This window comes from Linepithema humile, chromosome 3, assembly GCF_040581485.1.
Source record: "Linepithema humile isolate Giens D197 chromosome 3, Lhum_UNIL_v1.0, whole genome shotgun sequence".
Taxonomy (NCBI): domain Eukaryota; kingdom Metazoa; phylum Arthropoda; class Insecta; order Hymenoptera; family Formicidae; genus Linepithema; species Linepithema humile.
In genome coordinates, this window is record NC_090130.1 from 9088081 (window position 1) to 9105678 (window position 17598).

At 41.4% G+C, this 17598-nt stretch overlaps 1 protein-coding gene across 3 annotated transcripts in view; it reads left to right on the forward strand.

The window, feature by feature from the left end:
* The window catches only part of pnt (pointed), a 104477-nt gene that overhangs the window by 17832 nt on the left and 69047 nt on the right, over positions 1-17598 (forward strand). For all 3 annotated transcript variants that reach the window (XM_067351114.1, XM_067351113.1, XM_067351116.1), the window contains one exon: positions 716-923. In XM_067351114.1, the coding sequence (XP_067207215.1) occupies positions 716-923 (208 nt within the window). The remainder of the gene's footprint in view (positions 1-715; positions 924-17598) is intronic.

The window sequence follows — 17598 nt, forward strand, 5'->3', positions numbered from 1 at the left end:
AATTGGAGAGCGGCTGACTTTTCACATTTTCCCTGTTTTTTTTTTTTTTTTTTTCAAGACCGGAAGAAAGTTTGAAAAATATTGAACAATTTAAATTTCTGCCCGTACGAGTCACGCGTTCATTGATTTCTTCGCCAGTGCTAGATCACTACACGCGCACTACACGCCACCGTTGCGTCATTCCGCCGCGACGTTTCATTCAACTTGAGGTCTTTCATACGAAGGTCAAACGAGTCGTGACTATCGCCAGTCAGGCACTCTCTCCATTCTTTTCCGCTCCAAACTGGGCCCCCCCCCCTCCCCCTCCCTTCCCTCTCTTTCCTTACCCTCGTCTTCCCCGGCGAGTAACACACGCCGCTTCTTCCTCCTCGTGCAGCCGACCATTGTTTCTCCAACTTGTTTCTCTTTGCTTGTTTCGACATATAACATTTCTTTTCTCTCTCTCTCTCTCTCTCTCTCTTTCCTCCAAAGTTCCGATAAACTTTGTTATTTTTGCATCGACAGATTATTTAGCGCGCTCTGAATTAATTTTAAATATAGACGCTAAGCTCGCACACGACCGACAAACATGTCCGTGACAGAAATATATTTGATTTCACCGTGAAAAGATATGCAACATCTATCGCGCCGCAGTTTTTTTACATAGATAAAAGCGGGCGTAGTGTGTCAGTTCGAGTTAACGATATATATATATATATTTTTTTTCCTTCGCCAGCGTGACACGCGAAGCATGGGCAGCTTTCTGGCAGCCAACAGCATTATCGATGGCAACGGTATGCTGACGGTGATGGCGAAGTTGATGAAACAAGAGCTGCCCTCCGACGCCGAAGAAGAGGGCTTGGTGCCGGCGCTCCCCGGCAGAATCACCTCGATGCAGAAGGTGCCCTCCCTCTCGGACCTTTCTGATCCGGAAAGCTCCTTAGGTGAGTCTTTTTCAATCTCAATGCTTGCCTTCTTGGCCGGACTCGAAACTCGCAAAAAGTGACTGGAAAAATATGCGTGACTTTAAATCTGTACTTTTCAATATTTGTCCGATTAGACGAGTACACTCGCTTGGCGGGCCACTTGTATTATATTTTCTTACGTCTTCGCACACGTGCGCTTAAAAATAAATTTAAACATATATGCATAAATGAGACAAATATATATGAAATTGCGATATTATTTGATCACATTTGATAACGATTGGAAATTATTTTAACGAGCAATGATAAAAAAATTACTCATTATTTAAATATAATACAAATTTATCGTCGTTTTAATCAAATTTACAAATTTGTACAACTCGCACCGCAAATATAAATATTTAAAAATTTTTCAAAGATGTATATTTCGTGATTCAATGGGACAGTTTTTTTTGCAATATAATAATTTGACTCGTATAATTCTGAGCCGTTGCATATTTTATCGTGCTGCTGGCAACAAGTACATGCCAATGGCGTGAGAAAATGCTACGAGACCGTTTGCCTAGACAGTGTAATAATCATCCAGTCTAATATTCCCATTAAACGGTCGCGACGGTCGTAGAATGATTTTGCCACGTTTAAAAGCTATTTGTCATCTAAAAGGCGCGATGCATATCGTATTATTTGATAAAAAGCGCCTTTATCTTAAGTTCTGATTCGGAAGTGGTAGATATTATAAAGTGCTTTCCTGTTTATTTATTTATATTTCTGCACGACGATGGCTAACGTAGTTCTTTGGAGTGATAAAAAGGGGCAAAGTGATATTAAACGAAGAATAGTGAAATCAGCTTTTTCGTCGTCTCTTGAAATACGATCAAGTGCGGTTCCGATACAGTGTTGTGTTAACGTCGAATCCCGACACTTAAAGGTACACATCCGATGACGCTTGCATAATACGAGCGCTAGGCTGCTCGCGAGCTACGTTCATACGTGTACAATTCGTTCAATTAGATCGCGCGAGTTGTACCGTTCCTCTTGCACGATGTCAAATCAAATAGGTAACAACTGCGACCTTTCTCGAATACTGCTTTCAAAGATACGCATTGATTTACGCCAACAAATACGATGCCTAACTTTGAAGGCTGCGTTTTTCTTCTTTCAAAATGCTTCGACAATTCCGATTTAATTCTTGCATTACTAACGTTATGATTCTAAGCACATGCGTATATTACAAACAGAAAGTTGAAAGTTTACATAAATAAAATCGTGTTGTATAAACGGTAATGAACGACATTTCTCGCAAAAGCTACAGTGTCACATCCTGTTCTTTTCATTATTTCAATTTCCTGAATAACGCGCGAGAAGTTAAACTTGTAATGAGGCAGAAAAGTGAATTTTGTTACGGTGAAAATCGGGATTTTCTAGGACGAATGTGTATAGCGTCGAGTGGCAGTGCGAGTCATCCTTGTTACTCGCGGCTCGTCGTGCGCGATCAAAATGTAGCGAGAATTTACGAATTGGATAATCAGCAGCATCCTCATTAAAGCCCCCCCACTGAACGCCCCCGCCTTCCATTCTCTTTCGGGCGCGTGTATGAGGCTACACGTACGCGTCGTGTCGCCCCCACCGATTTATTCGCTCTTATCAGACTCCGAGGGGGGTAATAAGCACATTTTTCAGTGATTCTATGCTTTTTTTTTTAACGACGGTCTGCGGCAAGCTGTGGACGTTCTTACAAATGTTTACTTAGATTGTTGCAGAATCGTCAGAAAAGCAAATAGATAATGAAACTATCTTGAAACATGAAACTAGGCTCGATAACAATCTGTATATTTATTTTATCAATATCTATTAATTTCAAAAATTGATAGATCGAGGAGAGGTTAAAAAAATATTTACAGAAAAAGAAACGGGGACACGTTTGAATCATTTTTAAATGTCTGTATTCCCATTTCAGCGTTTTCTATATTTTTTCTTTGATGCAAGTATGTAAATATTGCAACGTAAAAATATAAACGCTGAAAATATTCTTTACTCAAATCTATTTCTCATTTTTTTATGTCCTTTTTCGCACAACGATATTAAAAATGTTACAAAATATCTCAATTTTTCCAATTAGTTAATTTTTCTATTATTGCTCATTAAAGTGATTTTCAGTCCGTTGAGCTCAAGTAGAATCATTATTTTGTTAACGTGTCAAATTTTTCACATTTAATTTTATTCAAGCTCGTACATAAAATATATAAAAATATATATTCAAAAGTTTTGAAAGATATTGAATTCAATTTTATAATATTATTATTTATACGTCAAGTGTCGTAAAGAGTTTTTTATTTGAACTCTTTAACTGTGTTCGCCTCTCAAATGGAATTCAATGCTGTTTAACAATATTACAGTGTGTTTAAATGCCTATCTATTAGTCGAAAATGTATCCGACGCAATTAGCAGTTAGGACTTAAGTTGTACTGTAAATATAGACACGGAATTTTAATTGAGGATACACAGATTATGGCGTAATAACGAGCGTGTAATAACGCGTCGCGAGCGCATAAGTCACGCATAATTAACCGTTCGATTTATCGCGTGTCATTTAACTTTCGGCGCAAATATGAATCATTCACGATGTTGTTTATTGGCGAGAGATCCGCGGCGCAAATAATTGAACAGCTGAAGCCGCTCAAAATGAATTCGTCGCCACTCGCGTATAATTATTATTTGATCTGTATCTCGTGCGTGTTAATTTGTTCATTTTTAAGCACGAAATTCAGCACGAAAACCTTACATCGCGAACAATCTTTTGAATATTGAATCGATACATGATTATTATATAACCCGATGTCTAGCACTTTATTTTTTTGCAGCAATGACATGTAGATAAATCATTATTTGAAAAACAAAAAAACAACTTTACACATGTCTGTTGACTTGATTAGAACGTTTCTCGACACTGTCGCCTTTTATTTTTTCATCGAAAAGTTCGAAGGAACTTTCCGATCGACCCGATTAGAAAATATCGAAAGATCGATAGTCTACTGTTATCAAATATGTTAGCAATTGTCACGATTGTTCTATGAATTTCCCATTATTTACATGGCCATAATCTATGCTTCCCGCTGACTTTGTTCATAACAATCCTCAGCACTATTGTCAGTCGATCGAACGTCTGACTCCGTTTACAAGACGCTGCCACCGTTAACAGACGGTACCCCCAGAATGTTTTATGCAAATAGCCATTGTCTATCTTGACATTGACGCGATGGCGAGAGATTTGTTTTGCACTTCTTATGTGTCGTTGCACACCGTAGAACGTAACGCATCCGTGTCGCGAATGCAACGCTATGATAAGCTCTCTCTTTCTCTTTCTCTTTCTCTCCTTCTCGTGTGCTCGTAAAGATATGTCGCGTCTCATAAATATGAATTCGAATTCCGTCGCAAATGCTACGTGAGGAAAAAACATCGGGCCAAGGAACTTCGACGAAAGTTTAGTCACCGTTCGACCCTATTTTTAACAATATTTTAATTAAACCCCAAATATATTGATCGTGACGAGGAAATTTATTATCTTAGATACAATTGTTTTTAATTTAATTTATCTTAGAACTGATTTAATTTAATATTTTATCATCGACACAGTTTTTTAGTTTGTTAACTTTTCAATTATTTTTATTTATGGGACGATAAGACTATAGAATTTAATATAAGACTATAGAATTTAATATAAATATAATTTTAAGTTTTAAATTTAAAAATTTATATTTATATTTTGTTGGGAGGACATTTCAATTAATTAAACTTTAAAAGGTTAAATACATTAATTAGTGAAATTTTGATTATTAATTTTTAATTTAGAATTAATTACTTTAGGGATAACAGCGTAATATTTTTGGTGAGATCTTATTAATAAAAATGTTTGCGACCTCGATGTTAAATTAAGATTTAGTTTAAATGTAGATGTTTAAAATTTTAGTCTGTTCGACTATTAAAATCTTACATGATTTGAGTTTAGACCGATGTGATATAATCGTGAATTTCTTGGCTAAGAGATGAAAAATGAAAATCTTTCGCCGCGTCAGAAGGGACTGTCATTGTCAGTCTCGTGGATACGAGCCAACGTGTGTTTTCTATTTATTCCACAACCAAATCGACACCGGATGATCGAAGCTCGTTAAATTACGTGCCCCGACTTACCAAAAGGTCCCGCCTCGCAGCCGCGTGTGTCCTTATCTTTTTGCCTCGTGCCTCCATATGTTAATCGTAAATCAACGACACCACTATCTCTCACAGATTTACATAAATTCTCATACGCATGATGTATAAATAAACAAGACCGTGCGGATTTCATGTCGAAAATTTTTCAAACATTCGCGCGCGCGAATATTAAGGAAGCGTTAAGAGCGGAAATATGCCAAAATCACGCGACACATGTAAATCTTTTGAATTCTGTACACCGCCGTAATAACTCGCGCGTCAGCTTTCACGACTGCTATCATCCTAGCCAACTCATCAAATTCAATCAATAAACACGCAGTAAAATCTTGAGAGGGGAGGAGAGTGGAATCGACGAGTGTGAAGCCGTGACGTGCGAACCGTTCGGGCGTTGTCGAAAAAGGGAGGCGAGCGAGAAACAGAAAGACGAGAGAAATTGCCAGCGAAGCCCTGCACCTGCATGGGAATACACAGGGACGACGCAACGCGGCGAACGGGGGTGTGGGTTCTCCGCAGAGGAAAGAAAAGTCGCCGGCCGGCCGGCTAGTCGGTACACTGTGCATCATAAATGTCTCCGGGCTGCAAACGACCCGTAATATGCATATTTTTTCGAAAAGAATGGCCACAATTGAGATATTTGAGGGGCTCAGAGAAAAAGTCAAGTGCACTTTTTTAAATCCATATGTATAAATTAGAAAAAACTGAAGCTTTCACCGAATGATCTAAAAGTGAGTGCAAAAATGTTTGAGTTGAAATTAAAAGAAACTGTAGCACCTGTGGAAAACAGTGCTGCACGCAGTTGGAACAACTCTAACTTTAGAACTAATTTTCCGATTCACTTTTTGCTCCTCCGAATCCCTCATTTATGAATGAAAAGACGCGATAAATTCCGCTCACGAAATAAAAACCCAATACATTCGTTTTAATTAATATCGATGTAATTCACGTTATATGTACTGTAAATTTACACAACTAAGATGTAAAAATTTCATGATAAATAACGGAAATGCACTAAGCAAATAGTATAAAATTTATGAAATTATTTAGTAAATTTCTGTTATTTACCGACTTTTTCACGCTAGGTGAATTTCGACAACCCTTACATTTCGCAATATATCAAAAATACATAATATATGTGGAAAACTCCATGCAGTTAATTCGCGCGGCGCGTTACGCATTATTCTTCGATCAATTTATTTATAAATGTCTAAATTTATTGCCCTCGGTGAAGCGTTCGGTGTGCCGGAGAGGCATTTATGACGCCCAGTGTACATCGCGCGAAACGCGTAACCGCAGCTGTGCGTGCGGTCGAGTCTGCCTTCCCCTCCCGCTACATCCGCGCCTCCGTCTTCCCTCTGTGTTCGCTTTGCTTACCTACCTACCCGAGACCAGACGCAGATACGGTTCTCACGTCCTCGTTCGTCGGCGACGGCAATTTGCAGTTTGAAACAAACCCTTCCCGCGATGCGCGTGGCTCTCTGGACCAGTCGAGTATACTGCCTGCTCGCCTGGTCTCTTCTTCCTTTAGCAGATGCTGCGCTTTCGGAGACGCAATCTTGAGAGCGGTCGGTTAGTCGTCTCCTCTCGAGAGAAATAGAGGCAAACCGCACGTTTTTCGAACGTAATTTTCGGCCGAATTCTTTAACGCAAAGTCGACATGATTGTTTAATATTTGTTAATTTCACTTTATCTTGCGAAATATTATATTATTTATCATTTCTTATTTGATGCATTTCTCCAAATCTCTTTACAAATATATATTTTTATTATTTAATCAGTGTTGTTGTGATGTACACAACTGCTTAGTACGTTTTTTGTCAAGCTGGTCTGAAAAGAGCAGCTGCTGCACAATTCTGAAAAATATGCAATATTTTTATCACCTTTTCGCTTATTCAATCTGTTTCTCAAAGATTCAGAGACTCGCTCAAGTATATTTAAACTTTACTATATTGTGTTGTATCACTTATGGTTCTATCTTTACGTGAAATGAAACAATGAAATGGTGTTTCAAGTGACGAAAATAAAATGGCGCAATCTAAACGAGATCGCTGTTATTTCTCTTCTCGCACCTCGTTCGATATTATCGTTGTTTGTACGGATCGATGTTGACCCCACGATTGAAATGGCTTGCGTGGGTCCGCTTTATCTGTTCTCTAACCGATACGATGTATATTGATCTTGCTGTTGCCACCTCTCGCGAAGAAAATCCGATAGCTTCTCACAAAACGGTGTTGCAAACGTGAATGGCACTTTGGACATTTAAACGAGAGGAAAGATATATCGTGTATAAACTTTTCACCTACGCTTCAAACGTGATGTACTTTGCTTTTAAGATTAGAAAATATTTCTTATCTAAAATCATGTTATCTCTGTCTTATTTTTATACAAAATTGATTATATCGAAAAATCACTCGTAACATTATTTCTCTCTTTGATCAAGAAAATTATTCATCGCCGGATGAAATTAATACATTATCGGGATTATCGAGTTAAAATAGAAAAATCAATCTGTTATAAATTTATCCTTCTCGTAAAAAAAAAACTCGGTTTTTTTTCAAGCGCACTGAAAAGACGTCGACAAGTTTCGGTTGTAATTTGACTTTCGATTGATAGCGATGTGACTGACATAATTTGTAATTAAGGATTCCATAATTTATAATTATACAGTTGAAACTGTTTTGGGTATATCGAGCGAAATTAAAGATAGCCGCGTGAAAGATAGATCGTTTCACTATTTATATGTTCCGCGTAAATAAGGTCGGGGCACGCTGTCGAGGAAGTGTCTACCTCTGCCGGCTTGCTTCCCGGATGCTCAGCTTCGATGAGTTACCCATTGGTAAAACTACGGATACGCTCGTACGATCTATTCGCCGAAGATAAAGTAGATTCCTGAGATCACTCGGGACGATATACAGGGTGTACCGTTTGAAATCTTAGCAGAAAGCGTTCTGGAAAATAAGAGAGGGTGATCGCGTGCAGCAATTTTTTAAACAATATTTTAGTAATTAAACATTAAATTGGAATTCCTTTATCGCAAAGTTTGCTTTAAATTGAACGACGAATGGTAAAAAATCATTTACTTTCTTTCTTGAAAATTTTTTTATTATGCATGGATTTTAAATATTTCATAAAGAATAATGTGCAAATTTATGCATCTGTTTTCCGCCATTTCTGAGATGCGCTATGCATAGTATTCTTGGTACTTTTCAGGTATTGTCTTCTTCTTTTCTCATGGATATAAAATTTCTCTCTTTTTTTTTTTTTTTTTAGAATATGACGCCTTTGTCTCTTTGTTATCTTATCATAACAGAAATTTATACGAAAACTTTTAAAAACACCACAGCTGATGTTTTACTTTCAAGTCTAAACTACCGGAACTCGCATATTAGTTTCGATTATCTTCGAGAAAAGAAAAAGATTTTGCTGTGTGAATGGAAGTGCCGCTTCTATGCGACACCCGTGTACGATTTGGAAGAGGCACATCCGCGCGCGCGTCTATCGGGGGGAGGGCAGGCACGATAGAAAGGGACAGAGCACGATAGCAGCCAGGGCAATGGATAGCAACAGGTTGTGACGTCACGAGGCGCCACGCGACTCGGCTTCATTCACGAGAAGCCAGAAGAGCGAAAGAGGGTGGACCAGGAACTCATAACCGGTGATGCCTTGCCTTTCCTGTTTTCTCACGTGATTCGACAAGCCGGTTTATCTCGATCGCCGCGGCCGCGGCTGCGGCGGCTCTCAGCCCGGCACAGGCAATTATTGGCCCGTAACGGTTCAAGCCAAAGCCCGGCAGCGAGGTTACGGCAATGGGTTCCTGATTCCGAATTGATACCGGTGAATTAACGCTCGGCTGAGTGCGTCATTCCGGACGTCGTTAGATGCGCGTGATTCAAGGTTCGTTATATATTTTTGACTCGCTTTCCGTTTGGGTTTGAACTCGGAACTACAAGCAGTTGGATGTGACTTTTGAGTGGTCGTCAGCTAAAACAAACTCGAAGAACCCAAAAACTGATGGAAATTTGTATCCGTCGTAAAAAGTATTTATCTGCGCGTATTTTTGTGTCAATTTGATGTTGCGAGAACGAAAGCTACAGCCACGATATCGATTTATCAACGAGCTTATAATTTTAAACTAATCTTTGCTCATTTTGTTAACATCAAATATATTTTTTCCTATTTTTGTATCCATTTCGTATATATTTGAACACTCTATGCTTTTCTTGAATAAATATATAATAAATGCAATGCTATTTATATATAAATATTTTACAAATAGCATCTGCTTCGACGCTCATGCCGATGAATATAAATATTTTCATCTATAATCTTATATTAAGAAAGAATTATGTAAAATCCTTTAAGTAACTCGATAAAGGCAACTTTTAAATGAATAAATAATTGAAATCAGTTAAATAAATTTAAATATTTAACATACTACTCAATTTGCCAATTACGAAAAAGGTTTAGTTGCACAACAGCATATAAATTGTTGAATTAGATCCAACTTATTTGATCGAGAATAATCGCTAATTCTGCTCGTCTTCAATAAATTCGATTTTATCGAGGACGTTTACCAGTTTTATTTATATCCGATATAAATAGCTCGACGCTCGCTTTATCGAAAGCATTAATCTCATCTAGCGTATTCGTTTTACCATTTTCTGCCGATCGAGCAGGGGTTCTTCACCCCGCGCGACACGTATTAGCCGATGCTCGAATTTGAGCTCTCTATCCCTGGCGGGAGTCTCTCTCTCTCTCTCTCTCTCTCATCTCGGTGCGGAAAAACGAGCGAGCGAAGGATGAAAGACGACGGCGCGGCAAGGTGAGCGCGGCGCGGAGTGCCCCACCACGGGGCCGAGTAGCCACGCGAGTTCATTCATGAGATCGTGGGAACGTGCCTCACGGTGGGTCCGTTCTACCCCGTCTTTCTCCCCTTCCGCTCCCTCGCCGCCCCCCCGCGTCCTTCTCCCGGCACATGTTAGCCGGTCGGTTTATCTTTTCTTGTCCTGCCTCCCTCCGTCTCTCTCCGTTTCTCGCGCCGCGCGCGTATCTCCCTCTTCCTCGCGTCTAGCACCTGTTTCTCTACCTCTTACCCTCCCGCCACCCGCCTCGCGGCCTTCCCGATCGCGCTCTTGCTCCCGCAATTCCTCACCCTAGGCCTCCGCGCGCGCTCTTTCTCTCTCTCTCTCTCTCTCTCTCTTTTCTTACTCTCTTTGCCCTAATCATTCCTCCTTCTTGTTGTACCGCATGCACTCATTTCTCCGTACTTAACTTCCCTCTCGCTCCTTCCGCTCTTCCATCGCCCTCCCACTCCCGCCCTTCCTCTCTCGCTCTACTAGTCCTCCATTCCTTCGCTATAATTCCACCGTGCTTGTTGTTTATCTCCCGTCTATCTTCATAATTCTATCCTTATAATTCCTCGTCCACTGATTATTTCTTGTTTTTGTGTATTTATTTCCGTTTCTTGCGCCGTCGCGAACACCGTTCCTCCTCGTAGCTTTCTCTCGCTCGTCGATCAACATTGTGCCATGTGCCAAACCCCCGTGTCTCTCTCTCTCTTTTTCTCTCTCTCTCTCTCACCTGTTCTTTATTCAGGTTCAACGTATCTCTTTTTTTTTTCTTCCCTTTTTCGCGATCGGTGCCTCGTGTCTCTCTCGCACCACTTCTGTAGTCATTCTCCCCTTCTCCGCCATCTGCTTGTCTCTCCCTTCTACGGGTCTGTTCCGCACACCGCTTCGTTTTACCTGCTCGCGGCCACTCGCCCGATCGCCCCTCTCTCTCTTCGACCCTTTCCCAGTGCGATCTACGTTCGGTACAGTGGCTGCTACAAGCTGTGTCACTTTATTGGCGAAAAACGGCGAACATGCTTGTTCGGACGGAAAACACATTGATCAGCGCGCGCGCTGACTTGGACAATATTTTTACGGGCTATCCCGCGATATCGCGTCTCGCACACGCGTGAATTAGTAGCTGCGGGTGAGGGAAACGGAACAGATCGAACGCGCAATGCGACGTTAACGTTTCTCAATATAACGATCGCGCTTGTTTATCGGAAATCTGCGAAATCAGGCGCGCACGCAACGTGTAGCGTGCGGCGAGTCGAATCGAACTGTATTGTGGGAAGGAAAAACTTTCGTCTCCCCGAGACGGTATGGTGATTGAGCGTAAGATCAACTGCTTCCTGTCGGTCGGACAGGAATTAATAGCGCGAGATGAAGTAAGGGGAAGTGAGTCAATGCGCGGGTTTTTAATCCAACACACTCCTGCTCGCTTCGAAGCCCTCACGCGAAAGGAAATTGGAAATGATTCATTTGGAAAATTCGCGAGTAAATCCAGATTGTTCACAATATTATCCAAGTTGATCGGTTAATAAGTCTTTTTCTTGCTCCACATTGTTCTCTCGTGAGGTGTAAAACGACGACTCGGGAAAGATATATTTAAAAAATGCGCAAACTTGAACGCAATTGGAGAAGAAAAAAAAGCTCAATATCTCTCGCGCATATTCCGATATATTTAAAGCGCGGACAAAGTGTCGGTGACAAAAATTTCCTATCTCAACGCGTATTTGAATTTCTTTCAAGTGCCTGCTTTCTTTTCTCCCTGTACAAAAAATGAGCAAACGTCGGAGGAACTTTCGTGGTCTACTGTACCCGACGACCTCTGCGTGGCCGGCAGCCGGCGGAGACATAATTGCGGCTCGTAATCATGCTGCCGAGCCCGAGGGTATCCCTCGCCCCTTTTCCCCCTCGTCTCTTTAGTCCATGGCTTGTTTCTACTTCGTCTTCGTTTCGTTCTATCATACTCTTTCTCTCTCTCTCTCTCTCTCTTATTTCTCTCGCTCTTGCGCGCTCTGCTACCTTCCCCCTCGCTGATTCGTTGCCTCGCGTTTCTCCGATTCGAAACGTAAAATGTAATAACGTTACGGCCGCGGAAGTTAAACGACTCGAATAGGAAGTCCAGAAGGGAAGAGATTGGACGGACGCACCGAGTGGAATCCCGGAGCGATGGTGTGCGTTCGTTCAGTTTCGTGCGGAGCGAACTTGGGAAACACAATGATGTAAAACGAAAGCGTGAAGGGATCGACTGGAGTCGATCTCTTAGAAAATTAATAGCGCCTAATTAATACTTTATTTTGACACTTGCGAAATTATGAAGGCGGGATTCGATTCGCCGATCGCCACCGCTTGCGTCACCGTGCTGCAAGACACTGTAGAAATCACGAAAGTAATTCCATCAGCGGCAATCTATCATTATCGCTTCTTGTTAGGTGAAATTTCTTGCGAAAAGTTCCGAGAAGGAGACCGTGGACGGATAAAGAAACACTTGCACTTGACTACTGTCGCTTTGTTTGTATTGCCGTTCATAATAGCGGCGTATTTCGCAAATGTATCCAGGCTGCCTGTGCTTATACTCACGTTACGCCGAGAAAAACGTGAGACCGAGAAAAAGGCACGAAAAGTGGACAGAAGATCGGCCGGGACTTACACGCGTTCGGCGCGTATCACACGCGCTATTACCCCTAGAAGATACGGCTCACCGCGCCGCGCCGCGCCGCGCCGACCGTTTTACGACCGAGCGTTTATTCGCCATTTCGAGCCTCTTAACGTCCGCCGCGGAATATCGAGCTTAATATATCGGGACGTGAGCGCTCGCCTCTTCCCGTGCCCGTTCCGTCCCTTTTGCTCCACGCCCTCCTCATTCTTCATATTATACGTTTGCGGGCACCGCAGAGAGAGAGAGAGAGAGAGAGAGAGAGTTGCGCCTCGAAAGGTCGTCCCCGTGATTCGGCATGAGACAAATCGCCGCGGCGCGATCGGGTTGAGATCGAATTAGCACTAGACGACGGTGTAATCTGCAAGGATTGTAATCGGACGGACACTTTACAACAGCAGTTAAAGTGTTTCATATCCGCTTGATTGTTTTCTCGCTTTCAAACAGACCGGTAGGATTTCTGGTTATTAGTAGACATTCGTATTTTCAAGCAGCCGTTAAGTGACGCTGTCAGAGATGCCGCGCGAGTGTGCGTTTAACAAGATTACAATTTACGCCGGTGGCAACTTTATTGGATGATGATTATCTGCAAAATATATTCAGATGCAAATTTTATCATCAAGAGACGTAAAATCGTGTACAAAGTGTTATATTCCCTTCGAAATGTACGCGGAACGTAGCACACGGTTTCTACAGATATCGATAAAAGAAAGACGTAAAAATAAACGCGGACGACGGCGGAGGATTAAAACGCAGAAAATTGAAATCGAAGTGGTCGGAATCGTTGCTCGGAAAAGTACGAAGGGGAGAGGCGGGCCTCGCAAGACCGGGCGTAGCCGATTAGGGATGCTATTAAATATACGCGCGCGGTTGCAACAGGTACACGACCTGAAACGGGCAACAGCCGGCCGATGTTATTGCTCTCGGGAAGACGGTAGCCGGGGTAATTGATTATCTTGCGCCCTTTATACGTTACGAGCTTGCCCTACCTCTTAAATCCAGCCTGCGCGATCTAAGAGATGCGTTCGCCTCGCATTTTCTATACCCGCAAATTATACGGCGGAATCGACGTAGTTTCAGGGGGAAAAAGAGTTAAACCAAACGCAAGTGGTCTACTCCGAGCGTGATGAGAGATCGCGGCGTATGCAAAGGAGTGGTAAAAATGGACGAGGATGCTCGTAAAAAAATCATTTACCGCCGCGTGTTCTCTGTTTCTGGTGTCTTTAGAACGACAAGTAATTTTTGTGAAATTACTATATTTCAATCGTTGATCTCCGTCATTTTTACGCTACGAAAAGTTCTTGCACGAAGATGTTAAAATGTCTTTTTTTCTTCGCTAAGCACTTGTTTAATCACATTTATTTTTAAGGATACGTTAACGCGTTTAAATATCAAAGATATCGTCGTAAAATATCGCCAATAGCGAATCGCATACTTTTTTGCGATTTCTTTTGGTACTCAAATAGATTTGCCGTAAAACGTGCAGCTCAGAGCACAACTGTTGCGTATGTGAAATAGGTGAAAATACGTTTTTTACCAAGTATTCAAGTTTTTATGGGCCTTAGGTAACGCGTCATGCACTTTTAATGACATTTAATGACTGTTGCATTGATAGCGCGTTGCAATCGTATCCAGCTTAATAGTATCAATGCGGAACGATCGGAGTGATTAGTTTTTTTATCAAGTTTAAAAATATAAATTTCGTCATAAGAAGCTGTTGAGAGAAAAATCTCTTGCACGTATACACATTTTATATGAAGAGTTCGTGACAAGAACAACTCTTGTCAATTTTTTCATTATTTTAGAAGAAAAAAACATTCTGCCATCCTTAAGCTTTCGATAGAATCACCCAAACTTCCTAACAATATAAATCAAGGGAGTTGTTTTTACGAGAATTGGCGCAGCCACACTGCGACTACTAGAATACGCTATTATTTCAATTTCCTCCCTTTTTTACAAGACTAGAACAATACAGGCGCGCGCTACGCGCGCGCACTTATTATAGTGATTTAATAATTATGGAATCTAAATATTTTAATAAATTTTTTTAATTTTAAATAACCGTCAAAATAACCTTCGCTCTCAATCTATCAAACTATCAGAATAATCGCAATAACCAATCAGCGTCGCGGAAAAGCATCAACAATACTTTCGATACATTCGAGTATCGATCTTTTATTCCTTTTTTAAGAGTGGAAATCTAAATATTTTAATAAATTTTTTTTATATTAAATAACTGTCAAAATAACCTTCGCTCTCAATCTATCAAACTATCAGAATAATCGCGATAACCAATCAGCGTCGCGGAAAAGCATCAACTATACTTTCGATACATTCGAGTATCGATCTTTCATTCTTTTTTTAAGAGTGGAAATCTAAATATTTTAATAAATTTTTAAAATTTTAAATAACCGTCAAAATAACCTTCGCTCTCAATCTATCAAACTATCAGAATAATCGCGATAACCAATCAGCGTCGCGGAAAAGCATCAACAATACTTTCGATACATTCGAGTATCGATCTTTTATTCCTTTTTTAAGAATGGAAATCTAAATATTTTAATAAATTTTTTAAATTTTAAATAACCGTCAAAATAACCTTCGCTCTCAATCTATCAAACTATCAGAATAATCGCGATAACCAATCAGCGTCGCGGAAAAGCATCAACTATACTTTCGATACATTCGAGTATCGATCTTTCATTCCTTTTTTAAGAGTGGAAATCTAAATATTTTAATAAATTTTTTTAATTTTAAATAACCGTCAAAATAACCTTCGCTCTCAATCTATCAAACTATCAGAATAATCGCGATAACCAATCAGCGTCGCGGAAAAGCATCAACAATACTTTCGATACATTCGAGTATCGATCTTTCATGCCTTTTTTAAGAGTGGAGTCGTTTTCGTTACGAGCCCTTCACATGATTCGCGCAACGCGAATCACGTGAGCGTCAAATGAATGCAACTTCGCAGCAAGCAATATCGATTAAATTGCCAATTCAGTTGGCGAGAGCCTCTAGTGTCGTCGCGATGAACTCCGCCAAACAAGGCGGGTCATTAAATTATGAATTAATTGCACGGCTTATAATATGATACGTCTTTCAATTTCGAAGTGGCGAATAAGAGCAAGCCGAGGGGAAGCGATGCACGCGCGTTGCGCACTTCCGAGGCGGCGAGGCCGGCTTCTCTTCAGTTTTATGCGGCGTATCTGCCTCGTAGAATCCTCGCTCGCTCGCATTTATGACCGTGCCATCGCCGCGCTCCTGGAGGCCAGCTCGCGTCTCTCCGATCTCGCGGCTCCCGGTCTCTCGCGAGAGAGATTACGGGAGATAATGGGAGGCTGAGTAGTGGAGCGGTGCGCGTTGCTCGCGTCCCCGCTCCTAACAAATTGCCGGGTTCATTCATCCTCTCCGACGATACGGAGGGAAAAAACTAGCCGCGCTGGCTACTCGCGGCGGGTTGCACACGCGTGTTGCAACTCGCCCTTTCTCGCGCGGCTCCGTATCGCTCCGCGCACGGGATGCACACGCCGCTCGCGCACACCGTTTCCCTTCTCCGCGCGTCTCTGAAAAATCAACGTCGGTTATCAACGGCGGATACTAGAAACGCGCCACTTCCCGCGCGCGGCGCACGTCACTCGGCCTCTCCGTCCGCGGCCAGGAATTTTCCATAAGGACCTTCGAGCGAGAACTTTTTCATCGAACATCCCGGAAATAGGAAATGCCCCGCTTCCCATGTTACGCGCACGATTTTGCAAGGGATGCCGATTATTAAGCGCGTTAATCACGGATAATTGCACACTCTGCGTTTTTGTCCCGCGCAAACGTGTCTTTCATTCATGCCAGATAAATGTGGGGAAAAAAAATTAAGAAATCGGGAATCTTCGTTTATATTTACGATTACTTGGATTTTTCGAGACCGCTTCTGTTGCTTGATATTCTAAACTTGTCACGCCTTGTATTCACATTTCCATTCCGTTCGTATACGAGTGTACACGCGTGTTGGTGCAACGTTTACATTGTCCGCTGTGTGTGTTGGCGGCTCATTGACAAGTGTGATTCACGTTCCCTAGGCGATAATTTCCATATTACGAGTGACTAATACCGCGTTTAGCGGTAAACGAGATTTTCCTTTCTTAAACCCGTTCCGTCTCCGGCGATATTGATCTATCGATTGTATCTATTTACGCGGCGGAATTAATTTTTCCGTGGAATTCGCTCCACATTTCTCAATAACGTCATAATTGTATCTTTTGCAATCGGACGCCTATTAATTTGCAGATATTTTTGGAGACACGTTAATGTCTTTTTCTCCCTCGGTTTGCTGCTGTCATTCATCTGCAAGTTTCCGCTTGAATCGAATCTTATAATACTCGATTGCGAATTATTTGCGATCAACTTTCAATATTAATATTTCTAACGTTCTTTCTCAACTTAATGTTCCCGCGTAATAGCTAATTCGATCTTCGAATACTCGTGTCACGTAACACTATCAAAAAGATATCGATCTTACAAATACGTTTCGCGTCGTCTTGTTTCGTAACGAGATTTTACACGATACAAGTCATCCGCGTTATTTGCTGAATAAATTATCCACTTTTAGCGGCTAAATCTGAACTTAATGCGGTACGTTGCGCGGTAGCTTTTTTCCCCAACCGGTTTCATCAGTTCAACTCTTTTTTTTCCGAATAGCCGCAGTGTACGTCGAGTCTCGGATAAGAGCAGCGCGTGGGCACTGGACTTGATACACCAGCTCAAAGAAAGAAGCGCCGATAAGACGAGCCAGTACACTCGTTGACATGTTCGCGCCGATCCCATAAATCGATACCGAGTAGATATTCCATTTACATAAATTAATATACAATGTGTCTTGTACTAACCGCGCCACACGGTGACAATTTCCTGAGATTATTTTGAAATGAAAATCCTAATGTCAAAATGTCGAGACTTTCATTTTTAAATGAGAAGCATTTAAAGTTTCTCCGAATTCGCGCGC